Source organism: Mirounga leonina, unplaced genomic scaffold, assembly GCF_011800145.1.
Source record: "Mirounga leonina isolate KUSES-001 unplaced genomic scaffold, KU_Mleo_1.0 Mir_115, whole genome shotgun sequence".
In the NCBI taxonomy this organism is placed as follows: Eukaryota; Metazoa; Chordata; class Mammalia; order Carnivora; family Phocidae; genus Mirounga; species Mirounga leonina.
The window spans coordinates 69,936,373-69,962,334 of NW_023270268.1; the positions used below are offsets into that span (position 1 = coordinate 69,936,373).

Consider the following 25,962-nt stretch of genomic DNA (forward strand, 5'->3'; position numbering starts at 1 on the left):
TGCTGATGATTCCCCACATTAGATCCATTAACCTAGTATTTTATTCTTACCTCCATTTACACTTACATTAAGGAATGAGAGTTGGCAAACAACTTCAGAGCCAGACTATGAGGCACTCCCATCACTCACAAGAGTAGATCTTTATGACATTCAAATAAAGAGTCTTTGGGAACAAATCAGTTTCTGAGAGGGAGTTTGGGGGAACATTTTAAATTATTACTGCCTAGAAATACAATGAGGAAGAAAAAGGTAATATAATCCAACAGTTTGCCATCCTGCTATTTCTTTGGCTCTTTCTAGAATCATTTGGGAATTAAGAATTTACCCTGAACAGGGTGCCTGGGTGGCTCAGATGGTTAAGCGTCTGCCTTCGGCTCAAGTCATGATCCCAGGGTCCTGGGATCAAGTCCCACATCAGGCTCCCAGCTCAGCGGGGAGCCTGCTTCTCCCTCTGACCCTCTCCCCTCTCATGCTGTTTCTCTCTCGCTCGCTTTCTAAAAAATAAATAAAATCTTTAAAAAAAAAAAAAAAAAGAATTTACCCTGAACATTATAGAAATATTTTAAGAGCACTCGAATTGTTACTAAAAATTAAAGATGGATTTTGTAGACTAGCAATAGAGACAACTAGTAAAACGTCCAGAAGTAAATTTTATAATGAATTTAGACTGAGTTCTGGAAGAGTCAAGAAAAAGTTCTGGTCTTGTAATGAAGTTGCTAGATATGGCCACCATTCTAGAGCCTAGGTGAAGTTCAAAGAGGTGATAGCCTTCTCTACCAGGAGTAAAATAGTAAATAGTAAAATAGTTCTTTACCCTATCTGAACTATTGTCAGTCAGAAGGTACATTATTTAAATTAGAAGTTACACTGTGAAACAAACAACTACAGGATCTTTTTAAATTTTTGTTGTAACAGGAAAAGTTTATTTCCCACCCATACTACATGTCTATCACAGATTAGGTGGGGTGTTTGTGTGAGAAACAGAAAAACAATATTTGAGGAAATACTGGACAAAAATTTGCCAAATTTGTTGAAAACTATAAACATTCTAAGGAGTTCAACAAGCCCCAACCAAAGACCCCAAAATAATATTGGGTAGATATATCCTAGTTGTTTCAAGTACCAAAAGTAAACTAGTTTTATAAAAGCAAAATGTAAATTTGTTTAATAATATAAGGTTAAAAGCTCAAAATTTTAGTAAATTAGCTATTTAGAGAAGACTTAAATTTGATTATATTTTCTTCAAGAATTCTCTAGTTTAGAACTACAGGCCAGTATCTCTGATGAACATGACACAAAAATTCTCAACAAAATATTAGCAAACCAAATCCAGCCATACATTAAAAAAATCATTCACCACAATGAAGTGGGATTTATTCCTGGGATGCAAGGGTGGCAGTAGTTGTAAATCAGTCAACATGATATCCTACATCAATAAGGGAAAGAATAAAACCATATGATCATTTCAATAGGTGCAAAAAATCATTTGACAAAGTACAACATCCATTCATGATAAAAACTCTCAACATAATAAAGGCCATCTATGAAAAACCCACAGCTAACATCATATTCAATGGTGAAAAATTGGAGTCTTTCCCCTTAAGATCAGGAACAGGACAAGGATGTCCACTCTCACCACTTTTATTCAACATAGTACTGGAAGTCCTAGCCACAGCAATCAGACAAGAAAAAAGAATAAAAGCATCCAAATTGGTAAGGAAGAAGTAAAACTTCCACTATTTGCAGATGACATGATACTCTATTAGAAAATCCTAAAGACTCTCTGAAACAAATAATACATTATATGTTAAAAAAAAAAAAAGAAGATAGTAGGAAGGGAAAAATGAAGGTGGGGAATCAGAGGGGGAGACGAATCATGAGACTATGGACTCTGAGAAACAAACTGAGGGTTCTAGAGGGGAGGGGGTGGAGGGATGGGTTAGCCTGGTGATGGGTATTAAAAAGGGCACGTATTGAATGGAGCACTGGGTGTTATACGCAAACAATGAATCATGGAACACTACATCAAAAATTAATGATGTAATGTATGGTGATTAACATAATATAATAAAATAAAAGAAAAAGAAAATCCTAAAGACTCAATGTTGAAAAAGAAAAACAAAGCTGGAAGCATCACAATTCCAGACCTCAAGCTGTAACATCAAGACAGTATGGTACTGGCACAAAAACAGGCACATAGATCAATGGAACAGAATAGAGAACCTAGAAATGGACCCTTAACTCTATGGTCATCTAATCTTCAACAAAACAAGAAAGAATAGACAGTCTCTGCAATAAACAGTTTTGGGAAAATTGGACAGCCACATGCAGAAGAATGAAACTGGACCACTTTTTTTACACCATACACAAAAATAAACTAAAAATGGATGAAGGACCTAAATGTGAGACAGGAATCCATCAAAATCCTGGAAGAGAACACAGGCAGCAACTTCTTGCTAGACATGTTTTCAAAGGCAAGGGAAACAGAAGCAAAAGTGAACTATTGGGACTACATCAAAATAAAAAACTTCTGTATGGAAAAGGAAACAACAAAACTAAAAGACAGCCTACTGAATGACAACAAATGACATACCCAATAAAGGGTTAGTATCCAAAATATATAAAGAACTTAAAAAACTCAACACCCAAAAACCAAATAACCCAATTAAAACATGGGCAGAAGACATGAACAGACATATCCAAAGAAGTCAGACATCCAGATGGCCAATAGACACATGAAAAGATGCTCAACATTGGGGCGGAGCAAGATGGCGGAGGAGTAGGAGACCTGGATTTCGTTTGGTCTCAGGAATTCAGCTGGATAGGGATCAAACCATTCTGAATACCTACAAACTCAACAGGAGATCGAAGAAAAGAATAGCAACAACTCTGAACAGAAAAGCGACCACTTTCTGGAAGATAGGACGTGCGGTGAAGTGAATCTGAGGTGATATTCGGGAGGATAGACGGTGGGGGAGGGGGCCTCCATCACCGGCCCTTCTGGCAAGTGATAGAGCCACAGAGCACAAAGTCGGAACTTTTAGAAGTTGGCTCCGCTGAGGGACATCGCTCCAGTGGTTAAGCGGGGGGTGGAACCCTCGCAGGACAGTGTGGTCTCAGGACCCTTGGGGTCACAGGAAGACCGGGGGTGCCTGAGTGTGGCAGAGCTCCCAGGGATCGGAGCGGGGAAGCCGGATGCAGAGACGGAGCCAAGGAGCGGGCTCTCAGCTTGGGGTTGCCATAAACCATGATCCAGGGCAGAGTTGGGCCACTCCTCCTCCAGCAGGGACCCAACAAGCGGCAGATCCGGGGAGACTCCCCTTCCTCCCTGGGAGGAGCAGCGCGGGAGCGCACTGCAGGGATCTGTTGAGTTTGGAGACTCCACATGGGGTCGGGTGCCAGAGATAGAGACGCTCGGTCACAGGCCGGGTGAGCACGGAGTGCGGCCGGAGACCGGGAAGATGGGAGTGACTTACTGCTTTTCTCTGGGGGCTCACTGAGGAGCGGGGCCCCAAGTTTTCGGCTCCTCCGGGGCGGAGATAGGGAGGCCGCCATTTTCACTCTCTGCCTCCAAAGCTGTACGGAAAGCTTGCAGGGAACAAAAGCTCCCGAGAGCAAACCCGAGCAGATGACTTAGCCCGGACCCGGCAAGGGCGGGGCAATTCCGCCTCTGGCGAAGACATTTGGGAACCATGGCAACAGGCCCCTCCCCCAGAAGATCAGCGAGAACAGCCAGCCAAGACCAAGTTTACCCATCAATGAGAACAGCAGAACTCCAGCGCTAGGGGAATACTGCACATAGAATCCATGGCTTTTTTACCATGATTCTTTAGTCTTTCAAAGTTAATTTTTTTTTTTTAACGGTCTTTTTTTTTTTTGAATTTTTCTTTTCCCCTTTTTCAACCAACATCTTATCAATCCCTTTTTTAAAAAACATTTTTATTTTTCATTTTTAGAGTTATATTCTGTCCCTTCACAGTAGTTACCTGTATTTTTGGCATATATATATATAAGTTGTTCTCTCTTTAAAATTTTGAGATAGTTTTTTCTAAAGATCAAAATATACCCTAAATCTCTAGTGTATGGTTTTTTTCTACTCTCCTGCCTGATCACATTCTCTCCCTTTTTCTTTTTCTTTTTTTAAATCCTCTTCTTTCTTTTTTCAAACAACTTCTTATCAATTCCTTTTAGAAAATTTTTTATAATTTTCATCTTTACAGTCATATTCCATCCCTTCATCATATCAACACTTATTTTTGTACATATATAGGTTTTTCATTCTTTAAAATTTTGAGAGGCACTTTCTTCTAACAGACCAAAATACACCCAAAATCTGGTGTGTGGCACTGATCTATGTACCAGCCTGATCATATTTGATCATATTCTGTTTTTTTTGTTTTCTGTTTTTGTTTGTTTTTATCTTTCTCTTTCTCTTTTTCTTTCTTCTTTCTTTTTCTTTTTTCTCTCTTTCCCTTTCTTTTCCCCCTGCTTCAGGTCTTTTCTGATTTGTTTAGAGTATATTTTCTGGGGACGTTGTTACCCTGTTAGCATTTTGTTCTCTCATTAATCTGTTCTCTTCTGGACAAAATGACAAGATGGAAAAAAATCACCTCAACAAAAAGAACAAGAGGTAGTACCGACTGCCAGGGACCTACTCAATACGGACATTAGTACGATGTCAGATCTAGAGTTCAGAATCATCACTTTAAAGATACTACCTGGGCTTGAAAAAAGCATGGAAGTTATTAGAGAAACCCTTTCTGGAGAAGTAAAAGAACTAAAATCTAACCAAGTCAAAATCAAAAAGGCTATTAATGAGGTGTAATCCAAAATGGGGGCGCTAACTGCTAGGATAAATGAGGCAGAAGAGACAATCAGTGATATAGAAGACCAAATGATGGAAAATAAAAAAGCTGAGAAAAAGATAAACAACTACTGGATCACGAGGGCAGAATTCGAGAGATAAGCGATACCATAAGACGAAACAAAATTAGAATAATTGGGATCCCAGAAGAAGAAGAGAGAGAGGGGCTGAAGGTATATTGGAGCAAATTATAGCAGAGAACTTCCCTAATTTGGGGAAGGAAACAGGCATCAAAATCCAGGAGGCACAGAGAACCCCTTTCAAAATCAATAAAAATAGGTCAACACCCTGACATCTAATAGTAAAACTTACGAGTCTCAGAGACAAAGAGAAAATCCTAAAAGCAGCTCAGGACGAGAGATCTGCAACCTAAAATGGTAGAAACATTAGATTGGCAACAGACCTATCCACAGAGACCTGGCAGGCCAGAAAGGACTGGCATGATATATTCAGAGCACTAAATGAGAAAAATATGCAGCTAAGAATACTATATCCAGCTAGGCTGTCATTGAAAATAGAAGGAGAGATAAAAAGCTTCCAGGACAAACAAACAAACAAACAAACAAAACTAAAGGAATTTGCGAACACAAAACCAGCCATACAAGAAATATTGAAAGGAGTCCTCTAAGCAAAGAGAGAGCCTAAAAGCAACATAGACCAGAAAGGAACACAGACAATATACAGTAACAGTCACCTTACAGGCAATACAATGGCACTGAATTCCTATCTTTCAATAGTTACCCTGAATGTAAATGGACTAAATGCCCCAATCAAAAGACACAGGCTATCAGACTGGATAAAAAACAAGACCCATCAATATGCTGTCTGCAAGAGACTCAGTTTAGACCCAAAGATACCCCCAGATTGAAAGTGAAGGGGTGGAAAACCATTTACCATGCTAATGGACACCGAAAGAAAGCTGGGGTGGCAGTCCTTATATCAGACAAATTAGACTTTAAACCAAAGACTGTAATAAGAGATGAGGAAGGACATTATATCATACTTAAAGGGTCTATCCAACAAGATCTAACGATTGTAAATATCTATGCCCCTAACATGGGAGCAGCCAATTATATAAGCCAATTAATAACAAAAGCAAAGAAACACATCGACAACAATACAGTAATAGTGGGGGACTTTAACACCCCCCTCACTGAAATGGACAGATCATCTAAGCAAAAGATCAACAAGGAAATAAAGACTTTAAATGACACACTGGACCAAATGGACTTCACAGATATATTCAGAACATTCCATCCCAAAGCAACAGAATACACATTCTTCTCTAGTGCCCATGGAACATTCTCCAGAATAGATCACATCCTAGGTCACAAATCAGGTCTCAACCAGTACCAAAAGATTGGGATCATTCCCCGCATATTTTCAGACCACAATGCTTTGAAACTGGAACTCAATCACAAGAGGGAAGTCAGAAAGAACTCAAATACATGGAGGCTAAAGAGCATCCTACTAAAGAATGAATGGGTCAACCAGGAAATTAAAGAAGAATTAAAAAAATTCATGGAAACAAATGAAAATGAAAACACAACTGTTCAAAATCTTTGGGATGCAGCAAAGGCAGTCCTAAGAGGAAAGTATATAGCAATACAAGTCTTTCTCAAGAAACAAGAAAGGTCTCAAATACACAACCTAACCCTACACCTAAAGGAGCTGGAGAGAGAACAGCAAATAAAGCCTAAAGCCAGCAGGAGAAGAGAAATCATAAAGTTCAGAGCAGAAATCAATGAAATAGAAACCAAAAGAACAGTAGAACAGATCAACGAAACTAGGAGCTGGTTCTTTGAAAGAATTAAGATTGATAAACCCCTGGCCAGACTTATCAAAAAGAAAAGAGAAATGACCCAAATGAACAAAATCATGAATGAAAGAGGAAAGATCACAACCAACACCAAAGAAATACAAACTAGTATAAGAACATATTATGAACAACTCTATGCCAGCAAATTAGATAATCTGGAAGAAATGGATGCATTCCTAGAGATGTATCCACTACCAAACCTGAACCAGGAAGAAATAGAAAACCTGAACAGACCTATAACCACTAAGGAAATTGAAGCAGTCATCAAAAATCTCCCAAGAAACAAAAGCCCAGGGCCAGATGGCTTCCCAGGAGAATTCTACCAAACATTTAAAGAAGAATTAATACCTATTCTTCTGAAACTGTTCCAAAAAATAGAAATGGAAGGAAAACTTCCAAACTCATTTTATGAGGCCACCATTACTTTGATCCCAAAACCAGACAAAGACCCCATCAAAAAGGAGAGTTACAGACCAATATCCTTGATGAACATGGATGCAAAAATTCTCACCAAAATACTAGCCAATAGGATCCAACAGTACATTAAAAGGATTATTCACCACGACCAAGTGGGATTTATCCCTGGGCTGCAAGGTTGGTTCAACATCCGCAAATCAATCAACGTGATACAATACATTAATGAAAGAAAGAACAAGAACCATATGATCCTCTCAATAGATGCAGAAAAAGCATTTGACAAGGTACAGCATCCTTTCTTGATCAAAACTCTTCAGAGTATAGGGATAGAGGGTACATACCTCAATATCATAAAAGCCATCTATGAAAAACCTACAGCAAATATCATTCTCAATGGGGAAAAACTGAGAGCTTTCCCTCTAAGGTCAGGAACATGGCAGGGATGTCCACTATCACCACTGCTATTCAACATAGTATTAGTAGTCCTACCCACAGCAATCAGACAACAAAAAGAAATAAAAGGCATCCAAATCAGCAAAGAAGTCAAACTCTCACTCTTTGCAGATGATATGATACTTTATGTGGAAAACCCAAAAGACTCCACCCCAAAACTGCTAGAACTCATACAGGAATTCAGTAAAGTGGCAGGATATAAAATCAATCCACAGAAATCAGTGGCATTCCTATACACCAACAACAAGACAAAAGAAAGAGAAATTAAGGAGTCGATCCCATTTACAATTGCACCCAAAACCATCAGATACCTAGGAATAAATCTAACCAAAGAGGCAAAGGATCTGTACTCAGAAAACTATTAAATGCTCATGAAGGAAATTGAGGAAGACACAAAGAAATGGAAAAACGTTCCATGCTCATGGATTGGAAGAACAAATATGGTGAAGATGTCAATGCTACCTAGAGCATTCTACACATTCAGTGCAATCCCTATCAAAATACCATCCACTTTTTTCAAAGAAATGGAACAAATAATCCTAAAATTTGTGTGGAACCAGAAAAGACCCCGAATAGCCAGAGGAATGTTGAAAAAGAAAAGCAAAGCTGGCGGCATCACAATTCCGGACTTCCAGCTCTATTACAAAGCTGTCATCATCAAGACAGTATGGTACTGGCACAAAAACAGACACATAGATCAATGGAACAGAATACAGAGCCCAGAAATGGACCCTCAACTCTATGGTCAACTAATGTTTGACAAAGCAGGAAAGAATGTCCAATGGAAAAAAGACAGACTTCAACAAATGGTGTTGGGAAAATTGGACAGCCACATGCAGAAGAATGAAACTGGACCATTTCCTTACACCACATACAAAAACAGACTCAAAATGGTTGAAAGACCTCAATGTGAGACAAGAGTCCATCAAAATCCTAAAGGAGAACACAGGCAGCAACCTCTTCGACCTCAGCCGCAGCAACTTCTTCCTAGAAACATCACCAGAGGCAATGGAAGCAAGGGCAAAAATGAACTATTGGGACTTCATCAAGATAAAAAGCTTTTGCACAGCAAAAGAAACAGTCAACAAAACCAAAAGACAACTGACAGAATGGGAGAAGATATTTGCAAATGACATATCAGATAAAGGGCTAGTATCCAAAATCTGTAAAGAACTTATCAAACTCAACACCCAAAGAACAAATGATCCAATCAAGAAATGGGCAGAAGACATGAACAGACATTTTTCCAAAGAAGACATCCAAATGGCCAACAGACACATGAAAAAGTGCTCAACATTGCTTGGCATCAGGGAAATTCAGATCAAAACCTCAATGAGATATCACCTCACACCAGTCAGAATGGCTAAAATTAACAAGTCAGGAAATGACAGATGTTGGCGGGGATGTGGAGAAAGGGGAGCCCTCCTATACTGTTGGTGGGAATGCAAGCTGGTGCAGCCACTCTGGAAAACAGTATGGAGGTTCCTCAAAAAGTTGAAAATAGAGCTACCATACAACCCAGAAATTGCACTACTGGGTATTTACCCCAAAGATACAAATGTAGGGATCCAAAGGGGTACGTGCACCCCAATGTTTATAGCAGCAATGTCCACAATAGCCAAACTGTGGAAAGAGCCAAGGTGTCCATCAACAGATGAGTGGATAAAGAAGATGTGGTATACACACACACACACACACACACACAATGGAATATTATGCAGCCATCAAAAGGAATGAGATCTTGCCATTTGTAACGACGTGGATGGAACTGGAGGGTATTATGCTGAGCAAAATAAGTCAAACAGAAAAAGACATGTATCATATGACCTCACTGATATGAGGAATTCTTAATCTCAGGAAAGAAACTGAGGGTTGCTGGAGTGGGGGATGGGGTGGGAGGGATGGGGGGACTGGGTGATGGACACTGGGGAGGGTATGTGCTCTGGTGAGCACTGTGAATTGTGCAAGACTGTTGAATCTCAGATCTGCACCTCTGAAACAAATAATGCAATATATGTTAAGCAAAAAAAAAAAAAAAAAGATAGGAGGGGAAGAATGAAGGGGGTAAATCAGAGGGAGAGACGAACCATGAGAGACGATGGACTCTGAAAAACAAACTGAGAGTTCTAGAGGGGAGGGGGGTGGGAGGATGGGTTAGCCTGGTGATGGGTATTAAAGAGGGTGTGTACTGCATGGAGCCCTGAGTGTTATGCACAAACAATGAATCATTGAACACTACATGTAAAACTAATGATGTAATGTATGGTGATTAACATAACAATAAAAATTTTAAAAACAAAAAAAGATGCTCAACATCACTCATCATCAGGGAAATGCAAATCAAAACTACAAGGAGATACTACCTCGCACCTGTCAGAGTGACTAAAATCAAAAACACAAGAAACAACAGTATTGGTGAGTTTGTGGAGAAAAAGGAACCCTCGTGCACTGTTGCTGGTAATGTAAACTGGTGCAATCACTATGGAAATCAGTAAGGAGGTTCCTCAAAAAAATTAAAAAAGGACTACCCTATGATCCAGTAATCCTGTACTGGGTATTTACCCAAAGAATACGGAACACTAATTTGAAAAGCTACATGCACTCCTATAGTTTATAGCAGCATTATTTACAATAGCCAAATTATGGAAGCAGCCCAAGTGTCCATTGCTAGATGGATGGCTAAAGAGCTGTGTGCACACACACACACACACACAGAGACGCACACAATGGAATATTATTCAGCCATAAAAAAATCTTGCCATTTGCAGCAACATGGATGAAGCTAGAGAGTTATAATACTAAGCAAAATGAGTAAGAGAAAGACAAATACCATACCATATGATTTCAGTCATGTGGAATTTAAGAAACAAAACACATGAACAAAGGGGGAAAAAATAAACCAAGAAACTCTTAACTATAGAGAACAAACAGAGGGTCATCAGAGGGGAGGTTATGGGGGGACAGGAAAAGTAGGTGATGGGGATTACGAGTACACTTATGATGAGTACTGTATAGAATTGTTGAATCACTGTATTGTACACCTGAAACTAATATAACTAAGTTTATATTGGAATTAAAATTAAAATACTTAATAAAAAAGAAATCTCTAGTTAAAGGGTAAAATCCCTATGGTAATAGTATGAGGATTTAAGTAGATTTTTTAACTTTTCTGTATTCACAAAATTAAAATCAAGGATAAAAGAATATGAAGTTATTAGAAAGGTAGAAAAGTTGATTTAAAAAAAATTCTTACTGAGATTAAGTGATTATTCCATATCCGTACTTCCCATATGCTAGGTAAAGTAGCCACTTAATGATTTCTTCATAGATGTTACCAGTCTTCTCCCAAAATCAGAATACATTTGGAATATATATATCAAACCGTTGCCTAAAAATAATTTAATTGATGTGTGTGCACGCATGTGTCTGTATGGACTTTAGAGGAAGAGAGAAACATGTTTTGGTCAATTAGCATAGTATTAAACAACTACATTTATAGGACATAGCTTTCTTAGAAAGTGTATAGAATATTTCTCATTAATTATAAGCAATTCTAAAGTTTTAGAAGTAATAAAACTCTTGGGTACATGTGAGTATGTGTATCTTTAGTTTTTCTTAAATTATTGTGGCCTTATCTGATCCCACAGTATTTTTTCTACTTGCATTTATTGTTTCTTTCCCCTTTGGAATTTCTTATTCCTAAGTTCTCCCACTTAAATGTAAGCATTGTCTGCATCAAAGGACCATATTTTTTTTTATCTCTGTCCATAAGTAGAACTTATTTTACTGATAAAGTTCATATCTTAGTTTGGCTAATTAAAAATAGAACTTTATGCCATTTTATTGTTAGGTCTTTATTTATAATAAAAAATAGAATTATGAAAAAGCCTTTTGAGGAGATTTTCTAGATTAATATCTAGCACTTGAACTTTTGCTGTGGACCAGTTACTATTCTAATCACTTTACTTGTGTTATTTGACCAAGCCAGACAGGCACCCCTTTACTTGTGTTATCTCATTTAATCTTCACAACAGCCTTATGGAGTAAGTACTATTATTAGTCTTATTTCACAGATGAGAAAACAGACAAAAGCAAGGGTCACACATATTTTTAATTTAAATTTAACATATAGTAGTACATCATTAGTTTTTGATGTAGTATTCAGTGATTCATTAGTTGCAGATAACACCCAGTGCTCATCACATCACAAAGGGTCATACATTTAATAAAATAGTAGGAGCAGGAATCTACTCTAGGTAGTCTAACTTCTGACTTTATACTGGTAACTGTTGCTATAATGTTTCAAAACAAGACAAAACAGTGTGTTGTGGGGCACCTGGGTGGCTCAGTCAGTTAAGCAACTGCCTTCAGCTCAGGTCATGATCTCAGGTTCTGGGATCGAGCCCCACCTTGGGCTCCCTGCTCAGTGGGGAGCCTGCTTCTCCCTCTTCCTCTGCCCCTCCTGCTGCTTGTACTTTCTCTCAAATGAATAAATAAAATCTTTAAAAAAAAACAACAATGTATTGTTAATTGGCTCTTTACAAATATGTCCACCAAATATAGATATAATTTCACATACAATATCCAGTAAATTGAAAGGAATTTATCATAAATATTTGTCATCACTCTCTAGAGCAACTTTTTATTCTTTCCTTATTATAAATGTTAACTGTTATCTCTTGTGAAGTAGTTATTCTCAACTTCAAATACTTTCTGCTTACATATCCTTCATTTTACTTACATACTTAACGGGTTCTTCTGAATAAAACTACACCATATGTAAAAGTAAATATAATTATAATAATAGGAAATCTCACTCTTCTTGTTTAATTTCCTTCTTTCCTGTGCCTTTTCTATAAGCTAGTTTGTTTTTAATTATTTTTTTTTTACTGAAGTATAGCACAAATGCATTAAAACTATATAAATCGTAAGACTGTTGAATTACAGACCTGTACCTCTGAAACAAATAATACGTTATGTGTTAAAAAAAAAAAAAAAGAAGAAGAAGAAGAAGAAGATAGCAGGAAGGGAAGAATGAAGGGGGGGGAATCGGAGGGGAGACGAACCATGAGAGACTATGGACTCTGAGAAACAAACTGAGGGTTCTAGAGGGGAGGGGGATAGGGGGATGGGTTAGCCTGGTGATGGGTATTAAAGAGGGCACGTACTGCATGGAGCCCTGGGTGTTACACGCAAACAATAAATCATGGAATACTACATCAAAAACTAATGATGTGATGTATGGTGATTAACATAACATAATAATAAGAAAAGTATATAAGTTGTAATCATAAAGTTCAGTGAATTACCACAAAGTTAATACCTATATAACCACTATGCTGGTTACGAAATAGAACATTTACCAGAAATATGACATTGCCACTTCCCATTAACCTTCTCACCTCCCCAAAGGCAGCAACTGTCCTGACATCTAACATTATTTTTCAGTTTGAACTGTTCTTGAATTTTATATAAATGTACTCAATAGATACTCTTTTATGTCTAGTTTCTTTCACTCATGTTTGTAAGATTTCATCCATATTGTAAGTAACATGTTTATTTCCATTACTGTATAGTATTCCATTATACAAATATACTGCAATATATTCTACTTTTGGACATTTGGTTTGTTAACACTTGGGGGATATTTGCAAATACTAATCACTAGCAATGTGTGAGATTTCCTGTTACTACAGCTCCTTACCCTCCCTTGGTATCATCATTGGTATCATCAGCCTCTATAGTTTTAGCCAATCTCTTGTATAGTCATATTTCCATGAGATTTTATTTTGCATTTTCTGGATGACAAATAATAATGACTACATTTTTATGTTTATTGGCCATTTGGATATGATCTTGTGAAGTATGTCTATTCCAGTTGATCTCTGGCCTGTTTTTGATTTTTTGTTTTCTTGATGATTTGTAGGAGTTGTTTATATACTCTGGATAAAGCCTTTTTTTGGTAAATTCTTTTTTTCTTTAAAATCTTACATAGGTGGAATGAATGGCTAAATTATGATATATACATTCCTGATCTTCCTCGTGCTGCTCGACTTTGCCTTTCCATTTGTTCTGTTAAAGGCCGAAAGGGTGCTAAAGAGGTGAAGTATTTCAGAAGGAATAATTATATTTACTTCTAAAAAACCCCTAATTATACTGCTGATTTGAATTTTTATCAAGAAATGGATTTTTTCTTTATCTAAAAAAATTAGTCAAATATTTTTAAATTTTTAATAAATAAATGTGTCATAGAAGAATACCTCAGGAGAGCTTCCTGAGTTTATTTACAATGAGTATCTCCTGAGTTTGCATTGACACAATTTTTTAAACATGCAGAGTGACTACCCACAAATATCTGTTAGGTGACTACATGCCAATATCTGCCTGGCTTGCTTTGGTTCATATTTCCTATTTATAATTAAAGACAAATTCATGTAATTTCAGATAGGAAAACAGAAAGTGCTTGTATCTTAAAAAAAAAAATTGATGTGGCTTATTATAGATAATCATTGTAGTGACAGTTATTGAATTCTTTCTGGGGAAGAAAAGTGTTTTGAAATGCATTTTGTAATTTAATCCACAGAGTAGTGAATATTTTTCTGTTCGTTTTTGAAGGAACACTGTCCATTGGCCTGGGGAAATATAAACTTGTTTGATTACACAGATACTCTAGTATCTGGAAAAATGGCTCTGAATCTTTGGCCAGTACCTCATGGATTAGAAGATTTGCTGAACCCTATTGGTGTTACTGGGTCAAATCCAAATAAAGTAAGCTTTTTATTATCATAAATTAGAATTTTTTCCTTTTTTTATGACAGTTAAACACAATATATATGATAACTTTTATTCTATCTCTTAGGAAACCCCATGCTTAGAGTTGGAGTTTGACTGGTTCAGCAGTGTGGTAAAGTTCCCAGATATGTCAGTGATTGAAGAGCATGCCAACTGGTCGGTGTCTCGGGAAGCAGGATTTAGTTATTCCCATGCAGGACTGGTAAGGCAGATCACTGAGTTTTCTTAAGTATCAGTCATAATCGGTGGATTTGGGTTTATCCTCTTTGTTTGAAGAAGGGTTCATGTGTTTTAGTTACACTGGCATAGCTCCTATGGGCTCTGGACAGAGTTGCGATAGAATCACATTCTCCATATGCTAATATTGTTACTGCAGTTCTGCCTCTTCTTAGTTTATTCAGAGCCCTAGCCTGCCTTCATTTAACAAATGTTTATTGAATGTCAGCTATGTTTGTATTTATTGTATGAGAGGTACTGGGTAATAAAGTTGTGACCTAAAGAGACCTCCATTGCGTATATAGTCTAATGTGAAAATAGACATTAAAGTGGTAAAAGAAATGTAAGATTATAAATCACAGTAGGTGCTAGGATGGAAAAACCAGTAGTGTGCCAAGAATGATTACAGACGGTTGGGGTGAAAAGCTGATATATACTGGGTTCAAGAAAGAACTTTTTAATTCTCTGAGATAGTAACCTTAAAGTTGAAACGAAAGTATGAGTATGTTGTTAGTTGAGCTTGGAAGTAGAGGAGAGCTTTGTTACCACCATACTCCAAATCCCCTAGAAAAGATTACATATAAAATGGGAGTTTAAATATGGATCAAGTTGTCTGATCTTGGCCATTACTTTGGACCCACAGTATAACTGGGTTCAAGGACAATTAACTCTCTTATTTCTCAAGGGCAATGGCGTCAGTGCTAAGAGAAGAAGGTATTTTTGTTCTTTGTTGTCTCTTTCCCTAGTTTCCAATTTATCACTTTTTCTTTGGCTTGGTGATACATTATAGCTAGACCAACCAATGAGTATGGGGCCAGGAGGTCTGAAATATGCCTCCCTGGGGCAGCTGGAATCCTGCACTGAGGAACTTTATTAGTTTATAGCTGTGTTCTCAGTAAGGAGTTTACAAATCAAATCCCTTTTGTAAACTGATTAGTAATAATCATAACCTTGCTGCCAGTATACTTTCAGAGATATGTAGCAGGTATTTGAATAAGTATGAACTAATTTAAAATCATTACTTTAAGACTCATTTATCTCCTGTTTTTATTCATACATTCACTTTACCATCAGAGTCCGTCTCAATTAGCTTTGAATTTCTTTTTTAAGCAGTTCTAACTCTTTGTAAGGATTGATATTTTATGACTTTTTTTCTTAGAATTTTTTCTTTAAAGAAAAAAAATTATTTATTTTTATAAACTTTTATAAATCTAAGATACAAACAATATAAAAGGTCCTAGGAGGTAGAGGGGACAAAATTACACCACTTGAGAATCATTACTCCAGACTCTAATGATGATAGTCAAATTGATCGTATAGGGAAAACATCAAATAATATCTTAGATGAATTTTCTCAAACTCAAGATATAATGAATGAACAATGTATTTCCAAGGACAAAAAGGAATATGGTATTCACATTCAGTTAGTCATTCAACAGGAATAACTTCATCACACATTTTTTGATGAGAACTTGGACCATACCTCATCTTTCTTTCCAGTTTTAATGCTGCTCTTACACCAAAATTTACTTGATATATTTTTTAAGTGGATAAACATCACAGGCAGGTGTGTATGAAAAGATGAGTGGAAGGAAAAAGGTGATGTAGAAATACAAAATTGCTTGGATTACTATAAAAGTTCTCAAAAGTATTACATTTTGACAGTTCAGGTACAAGAAGAAAAACCAGGAGTAATGATAAGCTAGAACTTATTAGATATGCATTTGAAGTCAGGAATCAGTATCTATAAGATGTGTATGTTCCAGGCTCATGCATGGCAGTTGATGAGCAAGCAGTTAATGGCATTCAAAGGATGTTGCCCATTTTGGATTATGAATTTGGTTCTGCTGTGTTTAAATTCTTTTTTTTTTTTTTTTTAAGATTTTATTTATTTATTTGACAGAGAGAGATAGCGAGAGCAGGGATACAAGCAGGGGGAGTGGGAGAGGGAGAAGCAGGCTTCCTGCCGAGCAGGGAGCCCGATGTGGGACTTGATCCCAGGAACCTGGGATCATGACCTGAGCCGAAGGCAGACGCTTAACGACTGAGCCACCCAGGCGCCCGTGTTTAAATTCTTAATAAGGGGGCGCCTGGATGGCTCAGTTGGTTAAGCGACTGCCTTCGGCTCAGGTCATGATCCTGGAGTCCCTGGATCGAGTCCTGCATCGGGCTCCCTGCTCGGCAGGGAGCCTACTCTTCCCTCTGACTCTCCCCCCTCTCATGTGCTCTCTGTCTCTTTCATTCTCTCTGTCTCAAATAAATAAATAAAATCTTTAAATAAATAAATAAATAAATTCTTAATAAGATGTCTAATAAAGTTGTTTTTCACAATTGTTTTTCACAAAATTTTTTCACATTTATTTTGTGTTAAAAATGAAAACAACTAAAAATAAGCCAATAATATTAAGAGTCACTTGGACCAAGATGATAAATAATAATGACTGCTTTTCCTGGTGAATCAAGGGTTAAGTATTTGTTATCTCTTACCTGGAGTATTACAATAGCCTCCTAAATGGTCTTCCTCAGTCTACAAAACAGCTAGAATAATCTTTGTAAAACATAAATCAAATCATCCCTTAAATAGCTTTCACTAAAAATAAAATCCAAACCTTTTACCCTGACTTGCAAATTTTACGTGCTCTGACCTCCCATCACTGCTCCCCTCATCCACTGGGCTTCAGGCTCACAGGTCTTCTTCCTGTTCCGCCCTCACTCCAAACTCATTCTCTCCTTGGGTCACTTTCACTGTTTCCTCCATCTGCAGTGGTCTTTTTCCTGATCTTAGTGTGGGTGGTTCTGTCTTGTCATTTGGATCACTGATTAAATATTCCCTTCTCAGAGGCCATTTCCAAACACCCAGTGTAAAGTATAGCCACTCAGTCATTCTCCATTACATCACCCAAAGTATTTGTATCAACTTGCCAATTTTTTTATTTGTTCATTTAATTTTTCACTATAATGGGGACCCTGTTAGTGCAGGTTCTTTTACTATTTAAGACCCCCAGCAGTAGGAACAAAACAAGGCACACGCTATGTGTTTTAATAAATATTTGTTGATGGACATGTGCCAATAATATTTATTTATATTATTGGATAAATTAATATTTAAATGTTAATAAAATGTTTAAAAATATTAATAAAAACCAAGTGGCATGGATACCTGCTTTCATTTTTAGCCATTGGGAATATGTGTAACCCATTCCAAGGGATGTATACTTGTTTTCATAATATATTAATATACATTGATAATTACTCATTATGCAGTTAATATGTCTGTATTTAAAGGGAATAAATATGTTACTTGGAATCTTGGAATTATACCAAAGGTTATGGTATTTTCATTTTAGTTTCCAAACATTTAATGTCCAGTGTTTTAACGGGGGTATTTCTTTTCCTTTTTTCTCTTACTTTTACTTTTTAAGTTTGAAAGCCTTGCAGTGATTATAAGGATGTATTCGAGCAAAGATTATGAAAGAATTTACATTTTTATTTTATTATTTTACTATTTCATATTATTCCAGAAACATGAGCAGATTAGTTAATAGAATACTAGGTAGGGGCCTCATCAGGAAGAGAAATCAGTTACTCACTTCTACCCCCAAGTATCCCAGTCGGGTCTTATCCCTGACTCACTTTGGTAGTTACTGTTCTATGGCTGGTGGTAATGTTAACTAAGATACTGGATTTGTTCTGCAAATACTGCCTTAAGGTGATTCTCCCCTATCCCTGAAAATAAAGGCTTATGATGAGAATAAACTGTTTCACAACAGTTAATAAGCAATATAGAGTTGTTGGCCATTGTCTTTTTTTATAGATCACTCATGAATCCAGGAAAAAATATGGCAAAGGAAATCATATAAGATATTACTTTATTTTGCAGAGTAACAGACTAGCTAGAGACAATGAATTAAGAGAAAATGATAAAGAACAGCTCCGAGCAATTTGTACCCGAGATCCTCTATCTGAAATCACTGAGCAAGAGAAAGATTTTCTGTGGAGCCACAGGTAAATATTAAGATGGAGATTCCCTGTTTCTTCTGTTACAGAAGGAACAACGGATCTTGGCTTATCTTGCAGGTTCTACCATACTATTAAAGTACATAAAGCATAATTTACGTGACTTTTTATTATAAACATTATTCTTTTTTAAACTGTGGATAAAGATCAGTATTTCTAGAAAATCATGCTGCATTGGTGCTAACCTTCCACCTTCAAGCCTTGAAGGCTTTTTTAAAATTCTAAATCCCTGATAGGACTTTTTTTAATATTTTATTTTGGGGGCTTTTTAAAATGAAATTCAAGATCTGAAAAAAAAAAAGTACCCTACAGCTTTAGATCAATTTAGTTGTGATGTAGTTGGTCTAGATATTTCAATTTTTAGGCGTTCCTTCCATTTTTTTCTTAACTCTTCCTCAAAGTGATAGTGCAGTGCTTTATTTTCACTTACGAAGAAATTACCCCACTACTTGGGAATTATATACTGATTTATTTAAATAAAGCAGTTGCAGTGCATTTCTACAGAAAGTCCATTGAAACATAAATTTAGTGACTACAGTAGAAGTGGCGACTCTTCTCATGGTTTCTATGGGGTAAGTAGGTACATAAAAGGAGCTCTACAGTGTTATGAAATAAGTTCATAACTTGTTCAAAGTATCTGTCTTCCATTTGGATTTTTCTTTTGTCTTTCTTGACATTATAACTAAGTGTATATGTGCATAAATATGCAACTATAGTGTTAAATGCTGATTTCTTTTGATTTTAAAGAAGGCTAGTAATGGTAAGTTTTGGAAGTGTTTGGAAAGATTACATAGTTGAAAATTTAGATATCTAGGCCTTTTGAATAACATGCAAAAATGTTTTTTGTTTTGTTTTGTCTTTTCCATACAGACACTATTGTGTAACTATCCCTGAAATTCTACCCAAACTGCTTCTGTCCGTTAAATGGAATTCTAGAGATGAAGTAGCGCAGGTAAATGCATGTTTGAGATTACAGAATAACTGTTGTATACAATTGGTGTGTAGCTCAAATTGTTTTCTCTCAGAAAGTCTGCATAAGAGGTGAAAGAGACTATGTTTTATATTAGTAATGATAATATAGTGGAGAAAAATATCATTCACAACACTTCCACTGAAAAATTAATTAGAATTGAACATTTTAAACACCAAATTCATAAGGAGAGCTCTTAACTAATTTTAAAATAATAAATTAAGACAATGTCTTAGAGAATTCACTCACAATTGCCTTTCCTTTTTAAATATGATTTGTCTTTCGCATAACAGATGTACTGCTTAGTAAAAGACTGGCCTCCAATCAAACCTGAACAGGCTATGGAGCTTCTGGACTGTAATTACCCAGATCCTATGGTTCGAGGTTTTGCTGTTCGGTGCTTGGAAAAATACTTAACAGATGACAAGCTTTCTCAGTACCTAATTCAGCTAGTACAGGTAAAATAATGTAAAATAGAAAAATAATGTTCTATTCTAAATCCATGCAACTTTATCCAAACTGTGGATCTTTATCTACACTGGTTTTATGCCTTTTTTAAAATCAGTTTTATTACCAGTAGTACCTACTTACTTTCTAAAAAATTTTCTTTAAATCCAACCATACAAAAATTGACCCTGATTGATGCAACGTTGTTTTTATCTTTGTGTTTAATCACATAGGTCCTAAAATATGAACAGTATTTGGATAACCTGCTTGTGAGATTTTTACTCAAGAAAGCATTGACTAATCAAAGGATTGGGCACTTTTTCTTTTGGCATTTAAAGTAAGTCACATTATTTTCCCAGTAAATTCTTTAGATATATATTACTTGCTTTCTTAACAGATCTATAAATATTATATACTGTTGTTTTTGTTTGAAAGAGTTTGCCATAATGAAAGTATATTGTACCAGTGGTAAGCTTCCCTTCAACTTTTTCTCTTTAATATTAAATAAGCAGTAAAATTCAAAGCTGAATTTTATACAGAAATGAGAGCTGAAATATTTTTAAAGACTTTGATTTTACTTTAAGCAAAGCAAAATATGCTAGATTAATATTGGTTAATATTGCAGTTGGTTTCACTTATATGTGGATTAAAATACCCAGAATAAAGGGGAAGAAAAAAATCCTGCCTTGGAATTCAGAACAATAATGACAAAAATCTCAAGTTTCAGAAAACAAGCTAATTAAGAATTAAAAGTATTTGGGCACCTGGGTGGCTCAGTTGGTTAAGCAACTGCCTTCAGCTCAGGTCATGATCCCTGAGTCCCGCATCGGGCTCCCTGCTCAGCGGGGAGTCTGCTTCTCCCTCACCCTCCCCCCTTTCCCCTCTTTTGCTCTCTCTTTCTCTCTCAAATAAATAAATAAAAGAATTAAAAGTATTTTGTAGAATATGATCTATCTAATACTCAAAGTGAGATCATAAGCCATACACTGTTTCCTAAATTTAGAAAGATTTATAATTAATTTGACTTTTTTAATAATTAACTTGATTTTTTAAATGTTAAAATGAATCAAAATGGAATCTCGAAGCTAGGTTTAAAATAACATAAATTCAAAGACAATATAGAAAAGGGACATGTATGCCACAAGAGTCAAATAGTACTCACTCGCTCTTCACTCCCTCCCTATTCATTTTATTACTTTTGTCCTGAATTTACTTGTTTCATGTTTATATATCTTTCCTTTTAAGTTCTTATTTAAATTCCAGTTAGTTAACATGCAGTATAATATTAGTATTACATATTAGTATTACAATATGTACGATATAATGATTAAACACTTCCATACAACACCCAGTGCTCATCATTAAAGCAAGTGCACGCCTTAATCCCCATCACCTATTTCACCCAGCCCCCAACCACCTCCCCTCCAGTAACCATCATTTTGTTCTCTATAGTTAATATATCTTGTGCTAAGATTAGTAAATGAAAAGTAGTTGAAATAGGCCTATAGGCTAGTTTATTAAATTTACACTTCCAGGAACTATCTTAAATTCTTGATTATTTTGCTTCCAAATGATAGATTTTAAATCATTTTATTGTTAGTATGATTATAACATTAGAAAAAAAGACTATATACGTATACTTATTTAAGACCATATATGTAATGCAGTGTGTGCGTGCGTGTGTGTATGTGGGTCTTTTTTTTTTTTTTTTTTTTTTTTTTAATCTTATGCTGCTCTTTTAGGTCTGAGATGCACAATAAAACTGTTAGTCAGAGGTTTGGCCTTCTTTTGGAGTCCTATTGTCGTGCATGTGGGATGTATTTGAAGCACCTAAACAGGCAAGTTGAGGCTATGGAAAAGCTCATTAACTTAACTGACATTCTCAAACAAGAGAAGAAGGATGAAACACAAAAGGTATGTGAATCTTTAGTTTGTTTTTGAAACCCTTCATTGCGGTGGGGCAGGGTAATTTGAGAGCCCGGTGTAGACGCAGATTGTGGGCATTAGAATCAAGCATATCAGGATTTGGATCCAAGTGCCACCGCCTCTCAACTGTGTAATGTTAGACACATTATTTAGTCTTTGAGATCCATTTTCCTCCTTTATAAATGGCAGTGATACTTTCTACATAGTGTAGTTGTGAGAATTAAATTACATGAGATGCACTGAAGTACACATATCACAGTCCCCAGAACGCAGGCGGTGCCCAGTAAATGTTAGTCCTTTCTTCTTTCCCTTCCTTCTCTTTACACAACCCTGACTTTTAAAATTATTTTTCCTTATTTTGTGTCATTATCTTTCAGTAATGACCCTGAAAATAAGTGTAAAGAAATTAATTTGTACATTTCTAAGTTTAAAATGGACTCTCAGTCATGCGGTGAACATTATCACACACTGGTGATCTGTAATCTAGCCTAGTGTAACTGAGGAATATGTTTTCATGACCTCTTCCTCCTCTGTCCTTTTTTCAATCTACCACATCCTGTAGTAAAAAGTGAGATCATTCCTCACCTCTAATGAAATGGGAAAAAAAAAATCCCAATATATTAGTCCCCAAGCACAAAGAATGTAAATTAACAGTACTGAATGAATTTTTCCAACATCTTCATTGATACTGCATGAAAAAAATTTTAAAGGAAGTTACTGTATTAATCTAAGTGTCATAGAGTGAGTAACTGAGTTGATTTTATTGAACTTGGGGAATATAAGTTCAAATAATGATATTAGAAAACAATTGTGGGGGCGCCTGGGTGGCTCAGTTGGTTAAGCATCTAACTCTTGATTTTGGCTCAGGTCATGATCTCGGGGTAATGAGATCAAGCCTGGCACTGGGCTCCGTGCTGGGCGTGGAGCCTGCTTAAGATTCTCTCTTTCCCTCTGCCCCCGCCCCTGCTCACACGTGCTGTCTAAAAAAAAATTTTTAAATAATAATTATTATTACACCGTTTCTGATGCTGGAATCATGAGCCAGAGGGGACTAGACTGCTTTGAAAGAATAAAACTTACCATATTTATATTGTAACAGATAAGAAAAAAGAAACTAGATATCAGTTATTTTGCAAATATAGGCATTTCTTTTAGCTGGAATTTTCATATCACAGCTTGGCTCTGATACAGTGGATTAATTGGGAATGTGAAAGTCATTATTCACATTACTATTGGTTTAAATGGGATTGTGATAGGAAACTGAAAATGCCATAGGAACAAGAACAGTTTCTTTGGGTGGTTTCATGCTTTATCATAATAGTGATAAAGCATTGGAAGCAGTGTGCTAACATTAGGGTTGATAGTGATAGAAAAAGAAATGCCTTTACATGAGCAAGAGCTGCTCTAGTCAGTGATAACTAGATTTTCCAGCTACTCACTTAGCCACAGTGAAAAAGGAAAAAAAGAAAACTTTATTACTAAAATTACAGCATGAAAATTAATTTATTATGAATTCCTAGCTTCTAAGCTCTTTTGTCCCCCACTTTACCTTTTATATCTTAGATAGATGAAGATTTCCTAAAATGAAATGGCAGTTATTGCATGATATAGCTCAGCAGTCTGGGCTCTGGTTTCAGTTGATTAAAGAGATGTTTCTGCATATATACCGGAACCTGAGTATAGTGTGCGACTTGGTGTGACAAATGTTTTTAGAAGTCCTTTTCCAAACAATTGCCTTTAGCCTCGCTAGACCTTTTTTACCCAACAGAGAGGAAATGAAATGGTGTTTTCAAAGCAAAGCTTAAAAGTAAAGTTACTAAGCTAACCTGATATCTCCATAGTTTTTTCTCTGTAACAAAGGTCAGCAAACTTTTTCTTGAAAGGCCAGATAGTAAATATTTTAGACTTCACAGGCCATGCAGTCTCTGTTGTAATGACTCAACTCTGCTATTCTAGTGTGAAAGCAGCCAGTATCTAAATGAATGGGCCTGGCTGTATCCAGTACAGTTTGATTTACAGAAACTGCCGTAGTTGCCCAAGCCCTGCTCTAGAGCCAAAACAATGCCTGTGTCAGCGTGCAGAGTTCTTACAGGACAGGACACAGCTGCCCCTCCTGCCGCTGCCTGTGGTGTGTTGCTCTGTGTCCGAGAAACCTTTCTCATCAGAATACACGATACGGATTCCTACACTATACAATACTGAGGTTCCAGCATGTAAAAGAGATTAGCAGCTAGTTTCACCTTTCACGAAATCAGTTTTGAAACGTGATTATGCTCATTTATCAGGTACAGATGAAGTTTTTAGTTGAGCAGATGCGGCGACCAGATTTCATGGATGCTCTACAAGGTTTCCTATCTCCTCTAAATCCTGCTCATCAACTAGGAAATCTCAGGTAATGTACCTTATTGGAAGTTTTATTGCTATATTTAAACAAGCACCCTTCCTGGAGAAAATCTTAAGAAAAGTTAAAATGGTCCATTATAATTAGAATGTTCAATTATATATACTTCCCCCTGCCATTGTCCTACCTTGCAAAATAAGTTGTTCAGATTTCTTAAGTTCAGAACTGCATTTAGTCAGAATGAGTTTTTATTACTTTAATAACAGAGTTTAAAACTTTTCTCTGGCCAGAATTTCTGGTTTCATTTCAAAAATGAAATGTAATGTATGTAAAACGAATGGCATATCCCTATATTTGCTGAAAATTCATATGCTATTATATAAGAAAGTTTTAAGCTTAATATTTATTTTTTTATACTCCCTTAGAAATGAATTCATAAATGAAATTGAGAAGGTTTTAAGTTTTTATAACACTTCAAAAAACTATATTGTCTTTGTATTTTAAAATAAATTTGAAGGTAAAAAGAATTTAAAAAGTAAGGTGCCTAGTAAAGTTTTTAACTATTTTAAAGGCTTGAAGAGTGTCGAATTATGTCCTCTGCAAAAAGGCCACTGTGGTTGAATTGGGAGAACCCAGACATCATGTCAGAGTTACTCTTTCAGAACAATGAGATCATCTTTAAAAATGGGGATGGTAAGGAAGAGTATTAATGAACTTATGATGCATGAATTTAGCTATCTTTTTATACACAGGATATTTATGAATCACGAAGACTTATCGAAAGCTGTTTAAGGAATATGCATGTGGTAAAATATATAATATTAAACAGATGTCTTAACTTCTAGAAAATGTATTGTAATTATTAAAAAGAAAAGAAGTACTAAATTTAGAATCGAAAGGCCTGAAATAAGTTTCTAACTATTATTTACTTAGCTGTGTGAATATCCATTCATTCCATAAATACTTGATGTGCTAGGCCATCAAATTGTAAGAATAAACAAAACAGAGTCCCTGCTCTCTTAAAGTTTACAGTCTAGCAGGGAGAAGAGAGACATTAAACAAATAATTACAAAAATAAAATTACAATACGGTAAAAAGAAATGTGTAGTCTGCTAAGAAATATAAAAGAAGGTCCTAATGTACTTGGAAAACAGGCTGTGGCAGGAAGCAATGGGAGGATCAGGGATGGGTTTCCATTGAGAAATGACATTTCAGCACTGAATTCTGTTAACCCCAATATTTATAAACAGGTTCAAATTTAAGGATTCAAAAAAATAAGTACTTTAAATGTTTAAATATAAACATATATTTATATATATATAAAATTTTTATGAAATACATGCTAGCTTATCTACATTGTTATACAGATGGGGTTATGCAGATACCTTAGAAATGGGCTAGAGAATCAAAATACTGCTTCTTTACAGATTAATTTGAAAGTAAATTTAGCTGTATGTATTTTCTTTTGAAAGTAACATGATGACCTAACACCCAGGTTTGCATTTATGGCATTAAGTGGTGATACATATTATTTGAATTGCAGATTTACGGCAAGATATGCTAACACTTCAAATAATTCGCATTATGGAAAATATCTGGCAAAACCAAGGTCTTGATCTTCGGTAGGTAACCAGTAAGGCAACATATATGTTGAAAGTTATCCTGAAAAAGTAAACTATTAGTAAACATCAGCTATAAAG

The 25,962-nt window shown here is 36.0% G+C and overlaps 1 protein-coding gene across 1 annotated transcript in view; it reads left to right on the top strand.

Moving 5' to 3' along the window:
• PIK3CA (phosphatidylinositol-4,5-bisphosphate 3-kinase catalytic subunit alpha) overlaps window positions 1-25,962 on the top strand; it is an 89,863-nt gene that overhangs the window by 52,297 nt on the left and 11,604 nt on the right. The window contains exons 7-17 of the mRNA XM_034999267.1: window positions 13,549-13,654; window positions 14,169-14,321; window positions 14,413-14,547; window positions 18,442-18,566; window positions 19,449-19,530; window positions 19,842-20,006; window positions 20,229-20,332; window positions 21,738-21,909; window positions 24,207-24,313; window positions 24,834-24,955; window positions 25,806-25,884. Of these exons, the coding sequence (XP_034855158.1) occupies window positions 13,549-13,654; window positions 14,169-14,321; window positions 14,413-14,547; window positions 18,442-18,566; window positions 19,449-19,530; window positions 19,842-20,006; window positions 20,229-20,332; window positions 21,738-21,909; window positions 24,207-24,313; window positions 24,834-24,955; window positions 25,806-25,884 (1,350 nt within the window). The remainder of the gene's footprint in view (window positions 1-13,548; window positions 13,655-14,168; window positions 14,322-14,412; window positions 14,548-18,441; window positions 18,567-19,448; window positions 19,531-19,841; window positions 20,007-20,228; window positions 20,333-21,737; window positions 21,910-24,206; window positions 24,314-24,833; window positions 24,956-25,805; window positions 25,885-25,962) is intronic.